Consider the following 12177-nt stretch of genomic DNA (forward strand, 5'->3'; position numbering starts at 1 on the left):
AACTTTAATTTCCTAAACAGTGAAACAGAATCTTAATCGCGAAGTTGTTATGATGGTTAAATGAGATGTGATATTGTTTGTGCTTCATAAGCTTATAACGACAATATCTGACAAACATTAATCATCATCAAAATGAAAAAAAGTACAGTCTGGACTTGTGATGGTAAAAATTCAGCTGTAAATCTGCAGGTCCTCAAAAAATAAAAATTTGATAAATTAAAAAAAATTCAGCTGTAATATTCGCTGTCCCTCTGTTCAAAATTTTCTTCTCTCATTTCACACAGCGGTGCCAATGGGCAACAGGACAAATAACTTTCAGAGCATCATTTTTTTCTGGACCCAGTTCTTTATTCCTCCGCCCTCCAGGGGCCGCTGTGCTTCCCAGAAAGCGAGCGGGATGCTTGGTTGCCACGAGACCGTCGCCAGGCAACCGCGTGTACACACACTGCAGGCGGCCCAGGTCGCGTCAACATGGCGGCGCAGGGCGCCAGCCCGAGCCTTATGTCGGACGCATCTCCCTCCTCCGTGTCGCCCCAAGAACTGCCACCGACCCCACCCCCGACTTCGAATGCAGTTTCAGAGTCGCCCCGGGAGTCGAAGGCGAGCTCCCCGACCCCGCAGCTGCTCCAAGTGACCAGTCCCGAGGACCCTTTGCCCATCGCTGCGTTTTACGGACCGTTGGACGCTAAAAACCCGCTTCTCGCCACTTTCGAGAAGGAGATACGGGAGTTGTTAGGCTTTATGAAGAAAAAGAAGGCTTTAGAGACCACGACGGAAGAGAAGCACGAATTGCGTCGGCGTTGGTAAGCGGAGGCAGGGCGCTGGGGAAAAGGTGATGCCCCTGAATGCAGGTAGTGGCCCCAGAGCCGGGTCAGCGAGGTGGACGCCGGGCCTGACCAGAGGGCCCAGGAGAGAGAATAAAGTTTGAGAAGTGGAGATTCGTCGCTATTACAGCCTTAATTCTTGGTATTGACTTCCTGTTCAGGTCAAAATAAAAATCAATACGAAAATGTTTCCTAACACACCATTTGTTCAGTTTCTGAGTGTCTCCTGATGGCTCCTCTAGGCTAATACTTTTTTTTTTTTCACTCAGGGGTTTCACAACTTTTCATTTTGTGGGTGTATACAATTTTGTATAGGAAGACAAAGGAATAACTTTGAGGTGGCTTAGGTTCTCGAAGAAGTTCTTAATATCACGAAGAATGAAGTAAGGCATCCTGGGAACAGGTGCATTTTTATTCTATTTTTATGTTGCTATTAGGATCACAGAGACTTTCCCCCTAGATTTTGTGATTCATCTGCACATCTGTTTGCCTTTTTTTTTTTTCTATCACCATGTTATTTCTGTGAACTGCAAACTACCTGTTTTTAAGATTCTTTCCTGTTTATGTTACCATCTTTCTTGCCCAAATACATTGCAAATTGAACAGTCACAGATGTAGACAAGTAGCAAGTACCAGAATAGTGAATGGTTTAACTTGCATTTTTTTTGTTCATAAATTTAATTTGAAGAAATAGTTTTAACTTAACATATTTTATTAATTCATGCATCTAATAACTATTTATTGAGCACCTATCAGGCGCCTTTCTAGAAACTAAGGAAATGTCAAGTTAACAAAAGATAAAAATCCCTAACCCATGGAGCATATATTTTTGTGAATACAGCCAGTCACCAAAAAACTGTGGAAGTGCATTGGTCCTTCTTATCTATGGTTTTTCTTTGTGGTTACTGTTACCTGTGGCCAACCATTACCTGAAAATATTAGATGGAAAATTCTAGAAATAAACAATGTATACATTTAAAATTTACATCTTCAGGAGTACTGTGATGAAATCTCACACCATCTGCTCTGTCCCACTGGGATGTGACTCATCCTTTTATCCATTAATACCCATACTGTAGCAACCACCTGCCCATTTGTTAGTAGCAGTCTAGATTATCAGATCAACCCTGTGATATCATAATGCTTTTATTCAGATAACCCCTATTTTACTTAATAATGGTCCCAAAGTGCAAAGTAGCAATGCTGGCATCAGATATGCCAAAGAGCCATAAAGTGCGTTCTTTAAGTGAAAAAGTGGAAGTTCTCAATTAGGAATGAAAATAATTGTATGCTGAGGTTATTAAGGATCTACACTACAATAGGACATTTTGAGAGAGACCACATTCATATAACTTTAATATAGTATATTGTATAATTCTTTTATTAGTTATTATTTTAATCTCTTACTGTGCCTGATTTATAAGTAAAACTATCATGACTATGTATGTATAGGAAAAATATCACATATATAAGACTTTGTACTATGTGATTTCACACATAGTACAGTGTATCCCCTGAGGATAAGGGAGGACTATTGTAAATGCATTTTATTAAGAGATAAATGCTAGAGAGAAAAATAGAGCAGGGAATGGGGTTGGAGGATATTGGATAAGTATTACATCTTAAATTGGGATGACTTGGCTCATGGTCAGGGAAAGTCAGGAAAAGTGGCCTTTTAGAAAAATGAAGAGGTATGGGAGCAGTTGATGAAGATTTCTGTGCAGAGCAGGCCACAGAGAGAAGCACAAGAGTGAAGGAAATGGGGTGGGATTGTGATTGTGGGAAAAGCAAGTTTCAGGTTGAAGGGAGGTGGCTGAAGGAATTTAATTTTAGATACATTGAGATGTAACTGAAAACCCAGGCAGAGCTATTATTAGGTAGTTGGACTTTTGAATCTGAAAGTCAGAGGAGATGCACATTTGGGATTTATCAATTTATTATTGATATGAAACCATGAATACCTGTTGGAATAGTTAAGGGAGCGAGTCTAAGGACTGATCCCTGGGATGCTCCTACACTGACACATAGGGGTGAAAAGAAGCCAGCAGATAGACTCAGAAGGAGTGGCCAAGGAGGTAGGAGGAAAACCAGGACGTGGATAGTGTGCTGCAAGCAAAGGAGAGAAAGTTTTCGAGGGGGAGCAATGATCACTGTGGCAAGTCCTGCTGGTAGGTCAAGGAGATGAGAGCCCAGAATTGACTAAGAAGAGCATATTACATACCCAATACATATATATATATTTAAACAGTGTCAGTTTGTACTTTGTCTCACCATCTCCACTATCCATATTCTAGTCTAGACCACCACCATTTCACTTTTCCTCTTCAGCTACTTTGTCTCAAGTCCATTCTTCACAGAGTAATCAGGGTGTTCTTTATTTATCATCTACTTTTAGACATCTAAAGTTTTTCTATTGCTTACCATTGCATTTAGAATAAAACTAAGATGTCTCAGATATCCTCCATGGTCTCAGGATCTAGTCCTGCCTGCCTTTCTTGTCTTTGCTCTTCACTTCTGAAAGCCTTTATATTTGCTCTCTCTTGTCTGAAAGGTTTTTCCCATGGCTTTTGAAGTATTTGGCTCCTTTTCTTCTTTCAGATCTCATCCCTATTCTTAGAGAGGTCTTTCCTATGTAATTCAGTTTCACCTACCAATTTATATATATATATTTTTATGTGTGTGCATTTTATGTATGTATTGCCTGTCTCTTCTCTCAGAATGTAAGCTCTCTGGTGACTTGGGATAGTGGGTCTGCTTTTCATCATTCTACCTCCAGGACCTACCCTGGGGGTTGGGACATAGTGAACATTCAATAAATATTTGGTATTGCAAGAATTCAAAGGTTATTATCCTTATATTCTTAGTAATTGTGAATGTTATATATAGGAAAATAGTCCTGGGTCAATCTGTAAGGACCTTGTCCTATCTTTAAACAGACTAGAAGATAACAATGTTAAGGACTAGCCCAGACCAGTTTCTCATATAATTTAGTGATTTTATTTATTAACAATTTTTTATTGAGTGCCCATTATGTTCTAGGCACTGCACTAGTCACTGATTGCACAGTGAACAAAATGGATATAGGAATCTTGTTCACAGAGTTTAGACTGGAGAGGGAGATGGATTTTCAATGAGTCATTAAGTCAACACATAAAAAATACTAAGAAAGAATTATTGGGCACTAATATGTGCCAGGCATTGGACAAGGCTCTGGGGGCGCAGCAGTGAACTAGACAAAAATCCATGCCCTCTTGGAGCTTAGATTCTAAAGTAGAAATAAACATACCAAGAAGGTATACTTTAAGGTAACCTAGAAATTGATGACTCCTGGGGAGGAAGAGAAGGGGAGGGGTAATGGAGTTGGAGACAGGAGGAGGCAATTTTCAGGAAGATGGTCAGAAATAGATGACATTTGAGTGGAGGGTTATGAGAATATGGTGGCGACCTGCCTTCAAATCAATGGTAAGAGAGGTGCCATTAAACTGAGATTAGAAGGATGCCCAAGAGCTGATCAGGCAAACAGAGATAAATGGGAACAAACATGGAGGAAGATCCTTGGCAGGAGAGCGGAGCACGTAGAAGACCATTTTGCAGAAACACAGTGAATGCAGGTACAATGGTATAAAATGAGATTACAGGAATAGATAGGGCTTTGGGATGTCTTAGAGACCACTTTTAAGAGTTTTCATTTATCCCAAATGCAGTGGGAGTTAGGAAGTTTTGGGTAAAAGATTATATAATTTTGTTTAAAAATATTGATTTGGTGATCATGTCCAAATGAAGCAAGAATGGTAGCATGGAGACCAGTTGGAGCCCAAGAGGTAGGAACTGCTTTTATAATGTATTTGAAGATGGCTATTTTTAAATCAAAACTTGTTTGTTATAAAAATTTTCATAAGCATTAATATATAAATTCCAATCATACCAGCAATGTCATTAAATAAGAGTGTGAACATTTTTTTAAAATATGCTTTTGTTATAAGGATATAAAATTTAGGTATTCTGTTTATACAGTTGCAGTTTTCTATTTTGGAACAATCTAAATATCCAGTAGCAGCTGTAATCAATCTGCAATGCAAAGTCTTTAATATTCTCTTCTTAAATGATGTATATTCTATAGTGTATCTTACATATTTTGTTTAATCATTGTGTAAGCCATTATTAATGAGTAGCCTTAGCCTGAACTTAAGATTCACTAAAAAATTTTTTTTCTTGTTATATAACCTTGATTGATTCAATAAAGCTGGTATTTTTCTTTTATGAGTAACAAACCTAGTCATCATCATCTCATCTGGAAGGTTTGGGAGTATTAACTATTTCATCCACATACTTTAAGAATTCTAGCAAGACAGTATATGTGTTTTGAATTCATTATATTTATTCTAAGCCTGAGGCATTTCATGAAGCAGCAAATCCAAGTACAAGAGGTAAAAAGTGAACAAATGGCCCGGGTTTTTAGCTCAGTTGGTAGAGTGCTTGCCTCACATGCACAAGACCCTGGGTTCAATCCCCAGCACCACCAAAAAAAAAAAAGAAAAAGAAAAAAATGAATAAACAAAGTATCTTTCCCTTTTAAAACTTCAGTGGTTTATATTTGCCACATTATTTGTTTGGCGTGGTCATTTATTACTGGTACACATATATATTTTTCTACTCCAAAATATTATTAATCGGTTCATAAAGGCAGGAGTGCTTTGTGTCTTTCACTCAATGACTCAATCAGCATCATTCAATTATCCAAATTAATGAATTGACAGGATTCTGTAGAGATTGTTTCATAAATATTCCAGCATGTACATCATAACTATCATTCTTTAGTCCCTAAGTTTAGATCCCTGTCTCTACTAATTAGATCAGGCTACCATAACAAAGATACCATAGATTGGCCTAAACAACAGAAATTTATTATAGTTCTGGAGGCAAGAAATCCCAGATCAAGGTCTTTTCAGGGTTGATCTCTGGTAAGGGCTCTTTTCTTGGCTTGTGGAAAGCTACTTTGCCATCACATGGTCCTCCCTCTGAGCCAGCTTGGAGAGAGTCTGAACTCCCCACTGCTCCTTCTTTTAAAGTTTCATATATTTATTATGAACCAACTGAAACCAGTATTATAGCACCTTTGATAGCTAAAGAAAGACCAATTCCAGGTAAATATGCCTAGCTGTCCAGACATGGTGACATTTTCAGCTTGATATGATAAGATGATAATAACCTCGACACAGCATAAAAATGTGAGCCATTTCATGTGTAATTCTTTATAGAGCCAGCTAGGTTCCTCTCTCATGTCTCTTCTTGGAGTTATACCTGATTTTATTACCAGTTTTCATCTGAATTCATTAGGGAATGGGGTGATTTTGCTTTTGTTTCTTGACCAGGAATTGCTTGATCCTGAAAGTCTTGTGAGAAGACACGATGAACAACAGAATAAAGTACATGCATTGCAAAGTGGTTTCTCTTCCTATGACATCTGTCCCTTTGGTGTAGGGTCCTACTCTAAAGACCTCATTTAGCCTTTATTTGCCCATCTCCAAATACAGCCACACTTGGGGTTAGGGCCTCAGCATATGAATTTGGGTTGGGAGGATGTAAACATTCCATCCATAACACCTTCGTTTTCTAGAAATTTATGATATGGGATTGGACAACTGTTAAAGGATATTTAGATTGTTCCTAGAGGCATTTATAAATTTCAAGAGAGAAGGAAGGAGTAAATGAATGAATAAAATAAATAATGATCTACTATCCTGGTAATTCTGGCTAGAAACCATTTTGAGAATACCGTATATTTTGTTTTTGATTTCACCTGGTGGAGGGACGTATAACCTGAAATGGATTGACTAGATATTGGAGCCCTTGAGCTCTTTGTAGAAGAGAATAAATTCCCCTAATTAGTCATTTATTCAGTTTTTTTTTTTTTTTTTTTTTTTTTTTTTTTTTGCAATGCTGGGGATTGAACTCAGTGCTTTGTCCTTGCAAGACAAGCACTCTACCAACTAAGCTACATCCCCAGCCCACCCATTTATTCATTCGTTCAACCAATATTTGTTGAGGACCTATGTGTACTAGGCATTTACTATTCTTGTGACTGAGTGATGAATACTATCATCGAGGTCCTTGTCCTCAGGGTTATTGTTTCCCGCCTCAGGGTTATTTCTCATCTTGGAGTTGTGAAGATGAATTGAAAAAAAAAAAAAATATATATATATATGTAGGCAAGACTTGGAATAGTCAACATAATATTGAAGGAGAAGAACAAATTGGAGAACAGATACCACTCCACCCTTTATATAAAGCTATGGTAATCAATTGTGATATTGGTGAAAGGATAGACAAATGAATAAATAAGCCCAGAAATAAATATAATCAGCTGATCTTTGACAAAGGAGCTAAAGCAGTACAATGGAGAAGAAAAATAGTCTTTTTAACAAATGCTGCCAGAAAAATTACATAACCTCAAGCTAAAAAACGAATCTAGACAACAGAGCTTATAGTCTTCACAAAATTAAATCAAAATGGATCATATGACTAAATGTAAAATTTAAGGCTATCTTCCTAGAAGATAACAGAAGAAAATCTAGATGACCTTCGATTTGATGATGACTTTTTACATATAACACCAAAAGCACAATCCATGAAAGAATTCATAATTTAGACTTCATTAAAATTAAAAATTTTGGTTCTATGAAAGACACTGTAAAGAGAATAAAAAGAGCTGGCACAGTGGCATATGTAATCCCAGTGGCTCAGGAGGCTGAGGCAGGAGGATTGCCAGCCTCAGCAACTTAGTGAGGCCCCAAGCAAATTGGTGAGACCCTAAATAAAATACAAAAAAGGGCTGGGGATGTGGCTCAGTGATTAACTGCCACTGGGTTCAATCCCCAATACCAATAATAATAATAATAATAATAATAATAATAATAAAAGATATTTCATAAATTGGGAGAATATATTTCAAAAGACATATCTGATAAAGGATTGTTAGCCATAAAGTACATCATATTGTTAAAACTCAACAAGAAGAAAAATAAAACCAACCTCTTTTTAAAAATGGATCAAAGACCCTAACAGATACCTCACCAAAAAAGATATGGAGATGGCAAATAAACATAGGACTAGATGGTCCCTGTCATTGCAGTCAGGGGACTACAAATTAAAATAATAATGAGCTATCCTACACAGCTATTAGAAAGACTAAAATCCAGAACACTGCTGGCAAAGATGCGGAGAGGTGGAGCAACACTCTGAGGGTGGGAATGCCAAATGGGGGAACAGTGTGAAAGACAATTTGGCAGTTTCTTACAGGATTAAACATACTCTTATCCTATGAGCCAATAGTTATGCCACTTGTTATTTGCCCAAAGGATTTGGAAACCATGTCCATACAAAAACCTGCACATGGATGTTTTTAACAATATTATTCATAATTGCCAAAACTCATAAACAACCAAGCTGTCCTTTAGAAAGTGATAGAAAAAATAAACTGTGATACTTCACAAATATTTGTGCCAAAAAGAAATGAGTTATCAAGCCATGAAAATACTTGGGGGAAACTTAGATGCACATCACTAAGTGAAAGAGGCCAATCTGACAAAGTTACACACTGGATGACATTCAGGAAAAGGGGAAACTATGGAGAAGTAAGTATAAGGGAGAAGGGAGGGGTGAGTAGGTGGAACGCTGGATTTTTAGGGCAGTGAAACTCTTCTGTATGTCATAGTAATGGTGGATATGTCATATGTTTATCCAAACTCATCAGATGTACAACTCCAAGAGGGAACCCTAATGCAAAGTATGGGTTTTGGGTGATAATAATGTGTCAATGTTGGTTCATCAATTGTAGCAAATGGTACCACTTTGATGGTTGATAATGGGGAAGGCTATGCATATGTGAGGGCAGAGAGTATGTGGGAAGTCTCTGTATTTTCAATTTTGTTGTAAACCTAAAACTGCTCTAAAATAAAGTGTTTGAAAGATACATATAAAGAGCTTCAATCAATGTTTGGCACATAAACAATAGTTTTAACCATACATTTATTATTAACAATTAGACATTAACAGTAAGGCACATTGGAAAGACTTAGCACAAGGTAAGGTTTTAGGGATTGCTTGCTAATCAGTTGAGGTTTCCAGCTGACTTTAAAGATGTCATTTTATTTTATGATTTTTACAGTGCCACCTCTTTGTTTGATATCTGGACCAAATACGCCCCCCGGCTGCCAGATGACTATTACAATGAAAAGCTTCTGAAGGTTGGAGATAGCCTTTGTCAAATGAAAGTAAGTGCCTCTGGAGAAAAGACAGCCAAAATGAAACTCTTATGGCTAATTATTACTTGGTTTGATATCATTCTTATTATACATTTTTTTCCCCTTAGGAAAAAAAGTAAGTAAATACATAAAGATTTTAGCGAGGCCCAGAACCAAAAATGTGTTTGATTTTTAATTGTGTAGTTAAAATTCTCCAGGGGCAACAGTTCCTGAAAGGACAGGAGTCTGGCTGGGGATGGGAAGAAGCTTAGCCTGTCTAACAGAGGGTGTGGTAGGTGCACAACAGGAAGTGCTGAGTCATCATGTTCCGCCTTATACAAAGGAACCCAGACACCACTTCCTGTTGTTTTTCCACATACTGGCCTTGCCCAGGAGACAGCCTTCAAAGCAACTGGCCTTGCTGTTATGTTGCCCATCGTCCTGTGTCCTGTTTAAATGACTGATCGTTTGGATGCTTTGCTGTATGTGATTATAGCAGTCATTCTATACATGCCCTATTTTCTGCTCAGTATTTTAGTCCAAACTGAGTTTGTGCCCTATTTTTAGTTCCTTATGAATACCTAGATCTTGGAATGCTGTGGACCTGTGAACTTGGTTTGATAAGAGTATGCTATGGCTGTGTTCTTAGTTAATTATAATGTTTAAGAGGCACTGTTTGCCTCTTAAGCTCTGGCATAGGTTCAAATTATTCTAAGTTATGTGAAATGTCAGACAGAGTTATTTTATCTAGAAGGATATAGGCCTGATATGGACAGTATTCAGTTTTCTCAATCTTCAGTTTGTCAATTTAATTTTCTTCCTCCATTTATATTTTCATAATTTTGATTCTTTTGGTCTGGGAGACAAATTTACCAAACGGAGGATAAGATGTGGCAGAATTTTCATAATAAAGGACTAATATCTGTTTTCCTCTGCCTAAATCAGAGAAAACCTTACTCTCTTGTTAATGGGCCATGACTCTTAGAAACTTGCAAATATAGGGTTTGGAAAACTACAAACAAACAAGTAATAACAAACCCAACTAGGCAAGATTCTATTTGTAAGCTATATTCATGTGCAGTGAAATAACAGTTTTGATAAGAATTAGAAGGGAGTCCCCCTCTGTCTTCATGGCTGGGCTCCTCAGAAGTTGTTTGAGTTGGGGTTGTTTGAGGAGCGTCCAGGAGGGCGGAGAGGATATTTGTGGACAGATGAGGAAAACGCATGTTAGAAGTTGATAAAGCAAGTTGGTGAGGGTTAGAGTATAATGATTCAGAATATCTCTGAAAGAGAGCCCTAGAGAAGAGGGAATTGTAAAATGAAAGGAACAAAGAAACAGTTTTTTCTACTTTTCACTGATGGGAGAGTTGGTCACTGAAGGTATTTATAATCCTGAAAATGAACTTGAATTGCTGCTTACTTTTATTTATAGACTGTTTTAATTTTAATAAAGATCAACTTGTGGCATACTCTTATTTTGTATATATTTGAATTTATTATGTCAACTTAGAATAGGAAAGATTCAGAATTAGTGAGCAAATAACAAACAAATTAATAGAAATATAAATAAAACAGTGTTTGACTGTGGATGCCTCCTCAGAGGTTAGGTAGATGGACTGGCAGTTCACATTCAGGGCAGTTGCTTTTCCTGAGGCATGGAAGCAGAGGACGAAGCCGAGGGGCTGCAACAGATTGGTCCTTAGAGCGCTGCTCACGTTACCCGCCAGAAACTCTTCAGGTCATTTCTGCTCCATGGGTGACAGAAATGAAGCACAGCTGTCCTGATGCACAGGTGACAGAGCGCCAACTCACTGTCTACATTCTTCTTCTTCTTTTTCTCTCTTCTCTGTCCTTCCCTCCCTCTCTCTAGCTTTAGTAGGAGGAGGTTAAGAATTCTAACCTCCTTCTCAGTGTATGTGGGTTACTACCGGCTGGTCATATTGGATTTCAAGGGAATGTAGCTTTGACCATACACAAAGTGAGTATTTTCATCTTCGTGACCTTGATGGTCCCATATCATAGTTGGCTTGTGAGCAGGATTTGATGAGATAATGCATACAAATGGCACAGTGTGGTGCTTGGACAATGGTGATGGTAGTAAAAGTAGTAATAGTAATAACATTTATACTATTAAGAATGAGAGGAATGTTAATCTTAAAATGATGTTTTGAAACTTTAATCAAATCTTTTTATTTTAGGAATACAAACTGGCTCTTTGGCAGTGCTATGGAAGATATCTTCAGCAGTTCAGTACCAATTTTGATGAGAATGAAGCAGATGTGAAACAATTCAAAACTGTCTTTTTTCCAAAAGGCTTTGGAGATAAAACTGCTGCACTTACAGTAAGATGAAAGAAGCAGCTAAAATAGTCACATTTTATGATTAATTATGTAATTATTAATTTAGTTGGCAGCCTCTAATTTCATTTTGCTTAGCACGACATTTCACCATGTGCTATAAGGTGCTTCATAAATGCTTTCAGGGCTGGATAAGAAAGTGAACTTATTAAACTTTGTTAATGATGCCTGGAGATTGTGTCAGTATAATCTCTCATCCATCTAGCAGGCACTTACTGTTTTTATAACCCTATTTGTGAAGTGCTTTTAGTTAACAAAGTGTTTTGGAAAACATACTTGATCCTTACAATAGCTTTATGAGTTAGATATTATTACCCTATTTTATAGAAGAGAAAAATAAAGTCAATCACATAGTATAAAAAAGTGGCTTTTGAACTCAAATGTAGATCTTTTGATATACAATTGTATACTTTATTATACCAATATTATTATGTTAATTGCTATTATTAATCAAACCGTTGAGCAGTTATGGTGTGTTCAGTATTCTAAATGTATTATGTCAATTTTCATCTTGCAGCCTCATTACAATACTAAGCGGTAGAACTATTGTGCATTTTTTTGCAGATGAAGAAACTTACTAGAGATTTAGAAAGTTTATTAGAGATTAAGAAACCAGCCAAACCCACTCAAAGCATTGGGCAAGTTTGATGTTTGATCATGTCTGATTCCAAATCCTATGTTATTCCAACCCTGATGACTATTCAAAACCTTAGAAACTGTGTGTGGTTGGCTAATAAGGAGTTCTCAAGGTGT

At 37.3% G+C, this 12177-nt stretch overlaps 1 protein-coding gene across 1 annotated transcript in view; it reads left to right on the forward strand.

Moving 5' to 3' along the window:
* Positions 1–397: 397 nt before the first annotated feature.
* CFAP54 (cilia and flagella associated protein 54) overlaps positions 398–12177 on the forward strand; it is a gene marked incomplete at its 5' end in the record, with an annotated part of 326512 nt that continues 314732 nt past the window's right edge. Inside the window, 4 exon segments of the mRNA XM_079142877.1 lie at positions 398–443; positions 446–803; positions 8992–9097; positions 11266–11409. Of these exon segments, the coding sequence (XP_078999003.1) occupies positions 398–443; positions 446–803; positions 8992–9097; positions 11266–11409 (654 nt within the window).

This window comes from Sciurus vulgaris, assembly GCF_902686455.1.
Source record: "Sciurus vulgaris genome assembly, chromosome: 5".
NCBI lineage: Eukaryota > Metazoa > Chordata > Mammalia > Rodentia > Sciuridae > Sciurus > Sciurus vulgaris.